The sequence below is a fragment of the Antrostomus carolinensis genome, unplaced genomic scaffold, assembly GCF_000700745.2.
Source record: "Antrostomus carolinensis isolate BGI_N321 unplaced genomic scaffold, ASM70074v2 scaffold46585, whole genome shotgun sequence".
NCBI lineage: Eukaryota > Metazoa > Chordata > Aves > Caprimulgiformes > Caprimulgidae > Antrostomus > Antrostomus carolinensis.
Window position 1 is genome coordinate 1 of NW_010316595.1, and position 12,644 is coordinate 12,644.

Below are 12,644 nucleotides of genomic sequence, written 5' to 3' on the forward strand. Positions count from 1 at the left end.
TTATTTCAACCTACAAGTCTCCTTACCCTTGTGCTCCAATCCTCTCCCCTATCCCCTGGGAGTGGGGGGAGTGAGCGAGCGGCTGGGTTTGGCTGCCAGCCCAGTGAAACCAAAACACTTCCCCACTAGAAACACTGAATATGTGACTTTAAAGTATTTTAAGCTTCTTATAAAAAAAATACAGACCTATACATAGTTACTTACTATATTGCACTGTACTTGCAGTACATAAAGTGACTGACTGCTGTCCTACGTCATCATGTTTAAAAATGAAAGTTCTCACACTAAATTTCTCCACTTTTAGCATTTGGGGAGGATGACAGCGTGGTGCAGCTACCTGGGGGGAGGTTTCAGATGGGATCCAGTTCCCTGGAGAAGAGGAATGAAGAGGGGCCCGTCAGGGAGGTGACGGTGAAGCCGTTTGCCGTCGATAAATATCCCGTCACAAACCGGGATTTCAGGTAAGAGCGAAGGTTTGGGTCGTGGGGTCGTGGGGAGGGTGCAGGTGTTGGGTTTGGGTCTTTTGGGGCTGGTGCCCAGGGTCTGAAAGCCTCAACACTTGTGTGCACCCAGCGCTCCATGAGAACAAAAAGAAGTGTCTGTCAGTAATAAATCACCTCTGCGGGTGTGGGCTGAAGCATCTTACCAGTGTAGCTTGCAGATGTGCTTCCTTTCCCCCCCCCCTCTTTTCTTTCCCCCCTTTTCTCTCTCTTTTCCATTTTTCCCCTGCAAACAGGGCTGTTCTCCTTCGGGTCTCAGGTTCCTGTGGGTTCAATTTCCATTTGTAACTACAGGACCACTCCTCCATGTATTTTACAGAAGCCCCCGTACCCAGCACTGAGAAATGCAGGGGGGGAAATGCCTTTATCTGTGGGGCTGAGCCCTTGTTGGTTAAAAAGAGCTGTCACTTCCACACACCAGTAACTGCCCAGTAACACACAGTAAGAGCAATTACTGCAACTTAGGCAGTAGGGAAACAACTGGGACAGAAGCAGGGTGAGATTATTCAGCAGCATGTGACACTTGTTTTGCATTTTGGGGACATTTAACTAACAGCAGCCGTAGGTTTTAAGGGAGTTTTGATCTGTGTAATTGTTACATTTTACGGAAGATCAGAGTGTGAGGTGAGTTTACCTGCACAGGTAACATAAAAACTATCAGATCTGTGAACAGATGCAAATTGAACAGTTTAATCTGTTAAATCTGTATCAAACCAGCTGGAGCTGTGCCAGGGAGGAGATGGGGTGTCTGTAGGTCATGTACTTGCTCTGAACTTGTTGCATGTGCAGATGGCTGTATTTGGTGGTGTGACTCTTGAAGAACTCTTACCCAGACCCTGAGCCTGTTGTATTTATGTCAGGGAGTTTGTTAGAGAAAAGAAATACAAAACGGAAGCGGAAGCGTTTGGCTGGAGCTTTGTCTTTGAGGATTTCGTATCCGAAGAGCTGAAAAAAAAAGTCACCCAAAAACTGGAGGTAAATCTAAATCCCATGGGGATGAGTTTCAGTGATGATGATGATGGTATTTCTGATCACATCCCTGTCTGACCTCTGTTTTAAGTAAAAAACAAAACCCAGGAGGGGAGACCCTGACTGGTTTTGCTTTTCTGCTGAGTAGCAGCTGCCTCTCAGTGCAGAGTCTGGCCTTTCTCAGTGGTTTTTCTTTAGTCTTGGGTTGTTTTACTTGTGAAACTAACAGCAGGGCCGAGCCTGGGTGGATTTATGGGGCTCCTCTCTTTACACCCTCTCCCAACACTGTCAGACTGGACCCATGAGATGCTCCAGTGAGCTGGGAGAGAGCAAAGCATGTTTCAAAATACTTTATTAATCAAACCTGAAAATAGCACAGTGTGTGCTTCTTAATCTGTTTTCATTTTTAAAAGCAAACTTCTGCTCTGTTGGAAAGCACTATCAAAACGTCTGTGATAACCCAGCTCAAATCGCAGCATTTAACAATTTCCAGACTAACAAATGCTCTTCTTTACACACGCTGCTGCAGGATGGTGTTGTGAGGGGGGGGTGTCACCAGTTCAGCTTTGATCTGGTGTGGTTTCTTTTCCCAGTCTGCCCCTTGGTGGCTGCCCATCGAGAAGGCTTTTTGGCGACAGGTGAGTGAAAACCCACTGCTGTGAGTCCTCTCTGGGCTGGGAACGTGCAGTGATAGCGTGTGCTGAACCTTATCCACCAAAAATGGGGAAAAACAAAAGGATCTGTGGTTGCTGCACGTTCCCTGCCTTGGTCTGTTCTGCCCTTTCTTCCCTTTTTAATTGAAAAATTTATAAAATCAATTTAAATCTATTTAATGCAATTCCTCCCAGCCCTCAGGTCCTGGCTCCAGCATAAAGGACAGGCTGGATTACCCGGTGCTGCACGTGAGCTGGAACGACGCGCAGGCGTTCTGCGCCTGGAAAGGGAAGAGGCTCCTGACGGAGGAGGAATGGGAATTTGCTGCCAGGGGAGGACTGGAGCGTACGTACCACAAGCTCTGACCTTTTTCCAAACCGAGGCATTGAGTAATGTTAGTTGTACCAGATCTAAACCTCCATCCAGGGATGTTTTCAGAGGTTAATCTGCAGGCTGAACCAACTCTTTTGACCTGGGATCTGAATTAATAGTAATAATACAGGAAGAAGAAGTGGCTTTTCTATGGTCTTAATGTATCTTCCTAGACAGAGCACTTCTGCCAGCTGAAAATACCATTTCTTGGGTTTGGAGCAAGGAGTGACCCACCTGCCCTGCCACGTAAAGCAGCGTGGGGATTGCTGGGGGGGCTGTGGGACTCCCTGGCATGAGCGATGGTTGTAAATGGGAAGCTGTTGCTCATTCCCATCTCTCCTCACCACCTTGGCAGTGTCTGTGGGGATTAGACCGACAAGCCCCATTCATATAAACCCTCTTGGTGTCCTGAGCTGAGCGGGAAGGGATGGTCATAAAAGTCTAGTTAAAAATTGGCAAATCATAGAATCATAGGATTGGGCTGAAGGGACCTTTCAAGACCATCTAGTCCAACCCCCTGCAGTGAGCAGGGACATCTGCAACCAGATCAGGTTGCTCAGACCCCCGTCCAACCTGACCTGCAATGTCTCCAGGGATGGGGCTTCTCCCACCTCTCTGGGCAACCTCGGCCAGGGTTTCACCACCCTCATTGTGAAGAATTTCTTCTATCTACTCTAAATCTCCCCTCTTTTAGTTTAAAATAATTTCCCCTTGTCCTGTCACAACAGGCCCTGTTAAAAAGTTTGTCCCCATCTTTCTTACAGGCTCCGTTTAAGTGTTGAGAAGCTGCTATAAGATCTCCCCAGAGCCTTCTCTTTTCCAGGCTGAACAACCCCAACTCTCTCAGCCTGTCCTCACAGCAGAGCTGCTCCAGCCCTCTGATCATTTCTGTAGCCTCCTCTGGACCCTGGCAGCAAACACAGGCTGGAGTGACAAAGGGGTAATTGGTGTCTCTTCCTCTTTGGCAGAAAGGGTGTATCCCTGGGGAAACAAGTTTCAGCCGAACCGTACCAATCTGTGGCAGGTAAGATGCTAAAAATGATCCCATGTACACTGAGCTCCTCTGAGGGGGTGTTTAATTCGGCCACACAGAGTGTATGCGGCTGCCTGAGCAGGTCCTGGGAAGCAGGGCAGGCTCACCTGCAGGGTACCGAAATCCAGCTCCTGGTTCTCCGAAATACCCTTAGAGAGAGCAGACTCAGCCCGGCTTCCCTGGGAAACTGGGATTTCAGTGCTGCCAAAAATTCATATGTAACCTAAAGTTCATACCTAAATTTGTTTGAAAAGGGGGTTGTCTTGGGAGAACTTTAGAGGGATGATCTCCTCCCTCAGACAAAAATGCTGCATTGAGTTAATTTACAACAGAGAGTTATTTCCATTACTTAAGTGTAACGTGGTCCTGTGAGGAGCAGGACTTGGTGTCATCTCCATGGTGAGTCTTTGCTCAGAGTGATCTTTCTTCCCACAGGGCAAGTTCCCAGCGGTCGACAGGGCTGAGGATGGTTATCACGGCGTGTCCCCAGTGGCAGCATTCCCTCCTCAGAACAACTACGGTACGGAGCTGACATCCCCGCTCTGGTTTTAGGGATGGCATCTGCTTCCTAAATTGACACTAATGATCAAATCCTGTAGTTGGAGCAGAGTTTCAGGTGCGATTTGGGATCATGTCAGCAATTTGATAGCATAATAGAGCCCAGCGAAGGCAGTGATGGTTGTTACTGAAGGTGGCTGATGTGCACCTGGTGCACTTCAATGCACCAAACCAGCCCCTGCTTTTAATTCAGAATCACTTATTTTGCACTTCAGTGTGATTTACCTGAAAATCCTGAGCACATTGTTTTGAGAGCCGTGGATGCCCTTATGCAGCTGGGAAACTGAGATGCATTAAAATTCCAGTTGTAAACTGGGTCCAGTTTGAAATACAGTGAAGAGCTTCTGGTTCCCAGTCTCACTATTAAACCACACTCTTGCTTTGAATGTTGTGCCCCTTTCCATACACCAAAGTCCTTTTGCAGCCTTTGCAAATGTGCTCTCATAATCCTGATACAAAACCATCCGTGTCTCAGGGCTCTACGACCTGCTGGGAAACACCTGGGAGTGGACAGCGTCGGAGTACCCAGCTCCGGGGCTCTCATCGAGGCAGCGTGCTCAGAAGATGCACGTCCTGAGAGGTGCCTCGTGGATTGACACTGCAGATGGCTCTGCAAATCATAAAGCTCGTGTTACTACCAGGTAGGTCTGGGCAATGCCCAGATGCTGTTACACAGAGATTTCTTCTTGTTTGGTTGTAAAGGAAGGGGGTGTATTTTTAAAGATGTTTGTCTCTTCCTACTCAGTTTTTCTGAGAAGCAGTTAGGAAAGCACACTGCAAACACTGCTGAAAATTTTACTGCTATAAATACGTCCCTAATTGCTTCTCAAAGAATGTGTATTTTCCATCAATTATTTAGAATTAAATGCTTTTCTTGAAGTTATTCAAGGGAAGTGGAAGATGTTATAGAGGGCCACACTACGTGATGTAAGCATTGACAGGCAGGATCCCTAACTTTGGGTATTTTTTCCCTTGTGAGAATGGGGAACACACCAGACTCGGCCTCCGATAACCTCAGTTTCCGCTGCGCTGCCGACATCCCACCTGTCACAGCTGAGAAAAGACGGACCAAACCTGAGCTCTGAAGGCCACTCAGGAAGACCCAAAGGCATTTTCTCCTGTGGAGATGAACAGTAACCCCCTGCAGTCACTTTCATTAAACCCAGACAGTTTTAAAAATTTATAAAAATAAATACTTTCAGTTAAAACTCCTTTCTGCTCTGCGATGTCTGGGCATGAGCAGTGACTGGGAATGTCTTTAATGTCCTCTTGGTGTTGTAGATATTACAGCTCTCCTTTTTGGTGTCTGTTTTAAATAAGCAGAGGGGTGGATGTGTGTGGGACCGGGACAGAGCTGCTCTGACCCACCTGGAGCAAGCGAACAACCTGCACACCCCCGTGACTGCCGGCACAGGGCTGCCCTGAGGGGCGGCTGCTGGGGGAAAGCCATGGGGACACATCCCTGGCAGGGGGACTCCATTGGTTCCCATCTCCTTGGGAAGTCCCAGCTTCATACCAGCCTTCCCTGAAGTGAAACAAGTCACCTTTATTGACCTTAAACAGTGATAAAACAACATGTGTGCTCATTTCTAAGTGCATGGATGACACAAACCAGTGACCCAGCTCTCCCAGGTGTTATAACCAACATAACGGCTTCAAACAGGCTGTGCAAGAACTCTGACACCAGAGCTGATGGGACCAGGAGCCCTGAGCACATGGGTGGGTGAGGACAAACTTCCAGGCACTGTTCATCCCTCCTCCACCTGCGACTGCCCCAAAAAGGTCCCACTCTGGTGCCTGAACCTGTGCCCGGTGCTGAGCCTTCCCTGTCAGGAGCTGTGGCTGGGTATGGCTCCGTTAGAGGCAGCTTCTCCAAACCCATCCCTTAAAGCAGGACATAGCCCAGGGGCAAATCCCAGCTGTCTGCTGGGTTTGCATTTGCTCCTGACCTGAGGCCAGTGAAAGAAAAGAAAAAACAAAAGAAAAAACAAAAAAAATCACCAGTTGGTTTTCAAAAATTTTACTCTCCTTAACTCTGAGCAAACTCATCAGCTCACGCAGCAGCAATCAAAACAGCCCTTCCTCGGCTGCCAGGGTCAGCAAAATGGCCTTGCAGGTGTTCTCGAAGAGGGCAGCTCTGTTCTGTGCCTCCCCCTTCTTCACCCAGTGCCGGTAGGTCCTGAAGGCGCAGGCGTCGATCAGCTTGCGGACGGGCTTCAGGGCGTACGGGTCCCGCACCACCAGCTCCCTGGTGACCGACTTGACCTGCCGGTACTGGTAGTAAATGCGGACTGACGCCAGGACGGTCAGACAGATCACCTGCAGCGTGGGGGGAAACAGGCTGGAATTCGTGGACAGTCCTAAAATGGGACCAGCTCAGCCCCAACACATCCCACATGGCTGCTCTCCCTGTGGAGGAGTCAGGGGAGAGCCCAGCTCCTGGTATTTAGTCCCACGTGAGCAGTACAGGCTTTTCCCAAGTGTGCCCTTAACAACAAAACTGTGGGTCAGCCCTAAATGTGTCACTTAATGCCACTTCGGGTACCTTTTAGCTGCCCTAATTGCTGGGTACAGGGAAAAGAAAGGATTCCCTGTTTTATCAACTTTTCATCACTTGATGCGCTTGTGTGGTCGGGCTCATTGATTTCCCCCCATTTTTTCTTTTTTTGAGTGGGGGTAGGTTTTTCCCTTTCCTTGTTCAATCTTCTTCTGTGAAAAAGCCCTTATGAAGTACCAGAAAGTAAGAAAAATAGTGCTTGGAGAAGAGTCTCCACCCAGGCTGCTGCATCCTGCCAAAGCCCAGGTCCATCAGCCTCGTTGAACTCCCAGTTTCATCCAGCTAGGCTGGGAAACCCATCCCACCGCTCACCTCCTGCAGCTCCAGGGCTCAGGGTCAGGGTGCTGAGACACCCCCATACCCAACCTCACCTTGAATTTCCGGAAGGGGCTGAAGTGCCGGACCTCTTCCACATCGTACTGCTGGAAGAAGGGGTGGGCCAGCGCCTCGCCAGCTGTGTACCGCTGCCGTGGGTCCACCACCAGGAACCGGGAGATCTGTAGGAGGGCAGCAGATTGAACTGGGGTGTCCCAAGTGCCCCTCCCTAAAAAGTTTTCCCATCCAGGGAAAGACCTACCAGGTCTTTGACGGTGTCTGAGCGATCGTCCCACTCCGGGGAGCCAAACTGGTAGTCGCCGTTCATGATCATCCGCAGCATCAGCATCTGCTTGCGGTGCCAGAAGGGAGGCGAGCCGGCCAGCAAGGTGTACATGATCACCCCGGTGCTCCACCTGTGGGCAGCCCAGAGGGACCCTCCAGCCCTGGGCAGCACCCTGGGGACACCCGGCCGGATCTGCACCCCCCAAGGGTGGCTTGGTGGCTCCCCCCAACTGGGACATGCTGGGCTTTGCCACCCTGGAAAACCAGGACACTGCCCTGCGTGGTGTCTGATGAGGGAGGCTGGGCTCACTGCTGGGGCTCGTTAGCCCTGATGGGTAATAAAGAGCTGCCCTGCTGCTGGGGAGGGCTTTGGGGGTTTTGAGTTGAGCTGATGTGGAGCTGCTCCCCTGGATGCTGCAGGAGGAAGCTGTGAGTTGGAGGTTTTTGCCTTTTTCTGTTTTTTTTTTAAGGGAGAAGGTGGATGTTGGAATGTGGGACATGGTGGTACCAGCAAGGCTGGATGCTCTGGGGCTGTCTTGGCTCAGGCTGTGGTGTGGAAAGTGTCCTAGTGCTGGGCTTAATGAAGGTATTTCAACTGAAAAGGGGCTGAAATGCCCCTGTGTGTCTTCAGTGGTTAGTTACAGCTCTGATGGCTGCAGTCCTGAGCTTGAAGCCACTGGAGATGGTGGCAAAGTCCCTACAGAGCTTGGGCTGGGCTCTGATGGGCTTTCCTGAGCTGGCTGCTCTCTTGGGGGGTGCCTTGGGTGTGTGTCTTGTTACGGGATGTGTTTATAAAGCCCTGTGTCTTGGAGCCCAGCCTGAGTTGATTTTTATGAGCAGAAAGGGTTGTTGTCCCTCCTCCCTGATGGGGCAAAGTAGGGAGACAGGCTTGTCCCCAGGCCGCTTCTCCCCCAGCTCTGTGCCAGAGCCCCCTGCCCACCGGGACAACCCCCTTACAGCCCTCGAGGGTGTTTTTTGGTGCATCATTTAATTCCTTTCAAATGCTGAAATTGGTTCCCATCGGCACAGTTGCTGTGCCTCAAACCAGGCCTGTTTTGGGAGCAGCCCAAGGGGTGAGGTGGAAAGGCAGGAATCTCACTCACATATCGACCTCCTTCCCGTAGCCTTGGTGCTCGTCATCCATGGAGCACTGCAGGATCTCAGGGGCCAGGTAGCCAGGTGTACCGCAGATCTCTGCAAAGATGGGGCAGAGCATCCCCCTGAGCCACCCTGAAGGGTTTGTGCCATCCCCACCCACCCCTGAGCGGTCGATGAGGGGGGTCTGGATCCCAGCTGGGATCTTGGCAGCGATGGTGCTCGCAGGGAGTAACTGCAACTCGTTTGCATCTCGCTGGTGACTTTTCTTGGTGAATTCTAATGGACAAAATGTGAGTGAGGAGAGCAATGGGGATGCTGGTGGGGGGGATTATCATCTTTGGATACATGACTCTTTGCAGGGTAGGACTGGGGAAAAAACCTTAACGTTGGGCAGGAAATGGGTGGGGTAATGAGGATCAACTGGGGGGAAAAAGTGGAAAAAAATAGGATGGTTTTCCTAATGGGCAGCAACTCCTTCATGGCAAGGAGTGAGGTGTAGAGGTTGTGCCCCAGGCAAAGCTGGACTCATGTGTGAGCTGGAGGGCACTGATTTGCACCCGTGGCAGTGAGACTGGCCCCAAGGAGACAGTGGAGCTGGAGAGACTCCATTGATTTGCTGCGGGCACTGCAGCAATGAGGTGGCCACTGGCCAACCTGGCATCACCCCTGCGTTGCCATCTTCCTACCTTTGAGCTTCTCGTTCTCAGGCAGCTCACAGGAGAAGCCAAAGTCTGTCAGCTTAATGTTCATGTCGTCATCCAGGAGGATGTTCTCTGGCTTCAGGTCCCGGTGGACGATGTTGATGGAGTGAAGGTACTGGATCACTTCCAGGAGCGCACGCATGATCTTCCTGGAGATGGGTGACAGCACCTTTCCTTGCTCAAATGCCCACTGGCACCGTGCTCCCAGGGATGGGGACAGGGACTGTGCAGCTCAGCCCCTATATCTGAGCTCAGGGGCACAGGCTGGGCTGCTGTTTTGCCCGTGGGTGCTGTGACAGCTGCAAGGTTGCCCTTAAAACCCACGTTCTGTTTTTGCAACGTGATTTTCAGCCATCTGCATCTGGCCTTACCTGGTTTCCTTCTCACTCAAGGTGACCTTCTCGGTGAGGTAGTCAAAGAGCTCACCTCTCTTCATCCTGCAAGCAGGAGGGAAAACAGAGGCAGGCAGCAGCTGAGCTGCAATGGCAAACCAGCCCTGAGGCCTTGGGGAGGATCCCCTGGGGGGTCACTGCCCCTTAACAGCCCAAGGCACTCATTGCACAAAATTACAAGCTGACTTGTTAATAAAAAGGGGTAAAAATGTCTGTGTTTTGCTGCAAAACATCAGGCAGGAGGAGAAAAGGCTGTCCTGAGAGGGGAGGTTTTGGATGGGACAGGGATGGGGCTCTCCTGGTGCCACCCCCCTCTGCTGATATCCATCGTGCTGCCCCGGCGTTAGAAGTCACAGTGTCACGTGTGCCCTGGTCCTGCTGAGCATATAAATAACCCACGGGGATGCATGACAGCTCCCACCAAAGGTTACGGGGAAACCTGAGCAGCGCTGAGCCGCTGACGGAGCGGAAACACTGGTGGCAGCAAAGCTGCAATGAGCTTGTTTCTACCTTAAGCAAGAACTAGTTGTTTTGCCCTCTTTGGGCGATAAAAAGCTGGGGCGAGCGTTGGTGGTGGCTGCCTGCAGAGTGGGAATGGGCTGGGGGAGATGGCAGTGCTGGGGTGACAGGCAGGCTGGTACTTACAGGTCAAACACCAAGAAGAAGAAGGTGCTGGATTCATAGCTGTCCTTCAGCTGGACTGCAATAAAACACAGGGGCTGTGAGCAGTGTATAGCATGCTCCTGTCCATGAATGGACTAAAAACTGCTAATCTAATTGCTAATTGAATTAATGAGTTAGTGTTCATTAGTGTTTCAATTGAGAGATGACCTGGGCAGCCTGGGCACCACTGGCACTGGCAGAGCAAACTATGCTGTAAGCAGGTGCCCTTTGTTGTGTTAGAACCATCAGAGGTCTGACCCTCCACAGATTTCACCCCAAAAACCCTTCCTGGGGACACCCTAAAAGAATAAATGGTGTAAGAAAACCCCCTTGCCCTGATGCTCAGAGCCTGACTTACTGACATTGGGGTGGCCCGAGACTTTCCGGAGAATGTCGATCTCTTTGGCGGTGGCTTCTCGCAGTTCCTGCACCTCCTTGGGGGATATGTTACCCGCTGTGATGTCGATGATTTTCACGGCATACTCCTGCCGGGTGGCTTTGTGAATGCACCGACGGACAATGCTGCTCACACCCCTGCCAGGGACAACACAGACAAGAGTGGTGGGTTTCTATTCTTCCCCATCCAGCCCAACTTCACTGCTGTGCCATCGGCACCTGGGCTGGTTGGTATTTTTGTGCATGAGTGGGTTTTGCTCTGCTACCCTGTCTTGGTGGGAACAGAAGATTTTGAGCTGATGGAAAGTGCTTCTTCATGCTATTTTTAACCCCGTGCTGCTATGGGACCCGTTCATATCAGATTCCCAGGGGATGCTGTTCCTATCGGGTACTGGAGTAAGCGAAACCCCATTTTGCCAAAAACCAGCTTTACCTGCCCAAAACCTCCTTTGGTTCATATTTTTCATAAAATTCCTTGGATGAGTTCCAGTCTGGTAGGTCTTCTTCCTTAGTCATCTCTGGCTCCTGCCTGGTGTGATTCTGGGATTGTTTGCTGGTGGAAATGGGCTGCAAGAACAGGAGCACACTGCACCCAGGGCAAGAGCAGGGACCTGCCCTGTCCTGATACCCCTCAGAGGGGAAAACATCAAGCTGGAGGAAGGAAGAGGAGGAGAAGGAGGATGCTGGACCACAGACCAAAGGGCTTTTCACTGGTTGGAAAAGCAAAGCTTTGCCCTTGGGACCCCATGGAGGTGCCATTGAGGATAACAGGAGAAATCCCACTGGAACCCCCATAGCCTGGCTGGGGCCAAGGCTTCAGGAAGCACTGCAGCGCCTCAAAACCTCGTCCCTTCCTGCAGAGCACCCGCACCCAGCTTGCAGGGCATTGCCCTCCAGCTCCTACCACGTCCTAAGGGCTATGCCACACTTCTCCTGGTTCCTCCCAGCTGGGAAAGCAATTTAATTTATTTTTTTTGAGTCTCCCACCAAAGCAGTGCAGGGAGAGCTTGGGGAGAGCGCTGGTGGGGGAGGCAGCAGCTGAATTGCACCTTAAGCTCACCTGAGTTCAAAGGCGTGCAGTAGCAAGGCGGTGCTGGCACGGCAGGGCCAAAGGTCCCCAGCAACAGCAGCAGCCTCTAGAAATGTCACTCCACACCGACACCACCCCAAGACCACTGCCAAGCTCTGAGATCTGTCTTGCCTTTCTTTTTTTTTTTCCCTTTTTCTTTTTATTCCCGATTATTTTTAAGATGACAAAGTTGTCCGGAACAGTTTGGCTGAGAACAAGGAGAGAAAAAACAGTGTTTAAAATAAAAGAAAAAGGACTAAGGAGGGAAAACAGGTGGCAAGGGTCTGTGAAGTGGTGTGGGGGGCTCGGTGGGTCAGGGTGCAGGTGGGGGACCGGGTGCCTGGGACAGCCAGTGCTGTGTGGGGTCAGCTGGGGCCGAGCCAGCCTGGGGACAGCAGCTGAACAAGCTTCCTTGGCCACAGGGGTACAGCTGCCAGCAGCCTCCAAAACTCCTGAAAGGCTTTTGACCCTTTTCTTTTTTCCTTTTTTTTTGGTTTGTGTTTTTTTGTTTGTAGGGTTTTTTTTATTTTGTTTTTTTGTATGTGCTGCTATTGCTGGAGGAAGAGCAGTATGACAGTATTTTGAGCTCTGGGATATAGGGGGGGAAAAGAAATAACCAGTAGCCCTGATCCTTAATTTTCATCGATGTTTCCATTTAAGCCCTGGGAACTGGTTGTCCTCAGCTTGCTGCTGGAATCCTGATTGAGTCCTGCTGCTCCACAAACTGGAGACCATGGAGTTAGTGTGGAAAGCAGCTCTTACAAGCTTGGGCAGCAAAACTGTCACTTTGGGGTGACAGTTTGCTGCTGAGTGAGGGAGAGTAGGTGGGGAGGAGAACCCCAGTACTGGGGGTTTTCCTTTGTCCTTCTCCCCAAGGTGGCAATAACTCTGCCAGGATGCTCCCAAGCAGGTTTGCATCCCTACAAACAATTAAATCTTATTATCAATGCATAACTGTCCTGACCTTGTTCTAAGGGTTGATGCTGTTGGTGCTGGGAGTGATGCCTAATGAAGGCTGGAGCATTGCTAAACAGCCATGAATTGGATTTAATTGATAAAATTTCAGCTGTTGGAAATATTGT

At 50.7% G+C, this 12,644-nt stretch overlaps 2 protein-coding genes across 3 annotated transcripts; one reads left to right on the forward strand and one right to left on the reverse strand.

Annotated features, from left to right (window-relative positions):
• Positions 1-300: 300 nt before the first annotated feature.
• Positions 301-5,171, forward strand: SUMF2 (sulfatase modifying factor 2; the record flags this gene model as incomplete). Its single annotated transcript, XM_010168311.1, has 8 exons — positions 301-461; positions 1,361-1,475; positions 2,063-2,107; positions 2,318-2,468; positions 3,464-3,519; positions 3,964-4,048; positions 4,562-4,727; positions 5,066-5,171. Coding segments are annotated over 8 exons (885 nt in total), but the record flags the coding sequence as incomplete, so codon positions are not given.
• A 919-nt stretch (positions 5,172-6,090) lies between these two features.
• PHKG1 (phosphorylase kinase catalytic subunit gamma 1) lies at positions 6,091-11,022 on the reverse strand. 2 transcript variants are annotated; one of them, XM_010168308.2, is made up of 9 exons: positions 10,927-11,022; positions 10,456-10,631; positions 10,080-10,134; positions 9,414-9,479; positions 9,028-9,191; positions 8,347-8,437; positions 7,221-7,374; positions 7,015-7,140; positions 6,091-6,405 (listed from the first exon to the last, which is right to left on the reverse strand). In XM_010168308.2, exons 1-9 carry the CDS (start codon positions 11,007-11,009, stop codon positions 6,154-6,156), a joined length of 1,167 nt encoding a protein of 388 aa, XP_010166610.1. In that variant the 5' UTR covers positions 11,010-11,022; the 3' UTR covers positions 6,091-6,153. The 2 variants fall into 2 exon arrangements, with proteins under 2 accessions (XP_010166610.1, XP_010166612.1); XM_010168310.1 differs by having other exon boundaries at positions 10,080-10,129; positions 10,478-10,631; positions 10,927-11,009.
• Between the last annotated feature and the right edge of the window lie 1,622 nt (positions 11,023-12,644).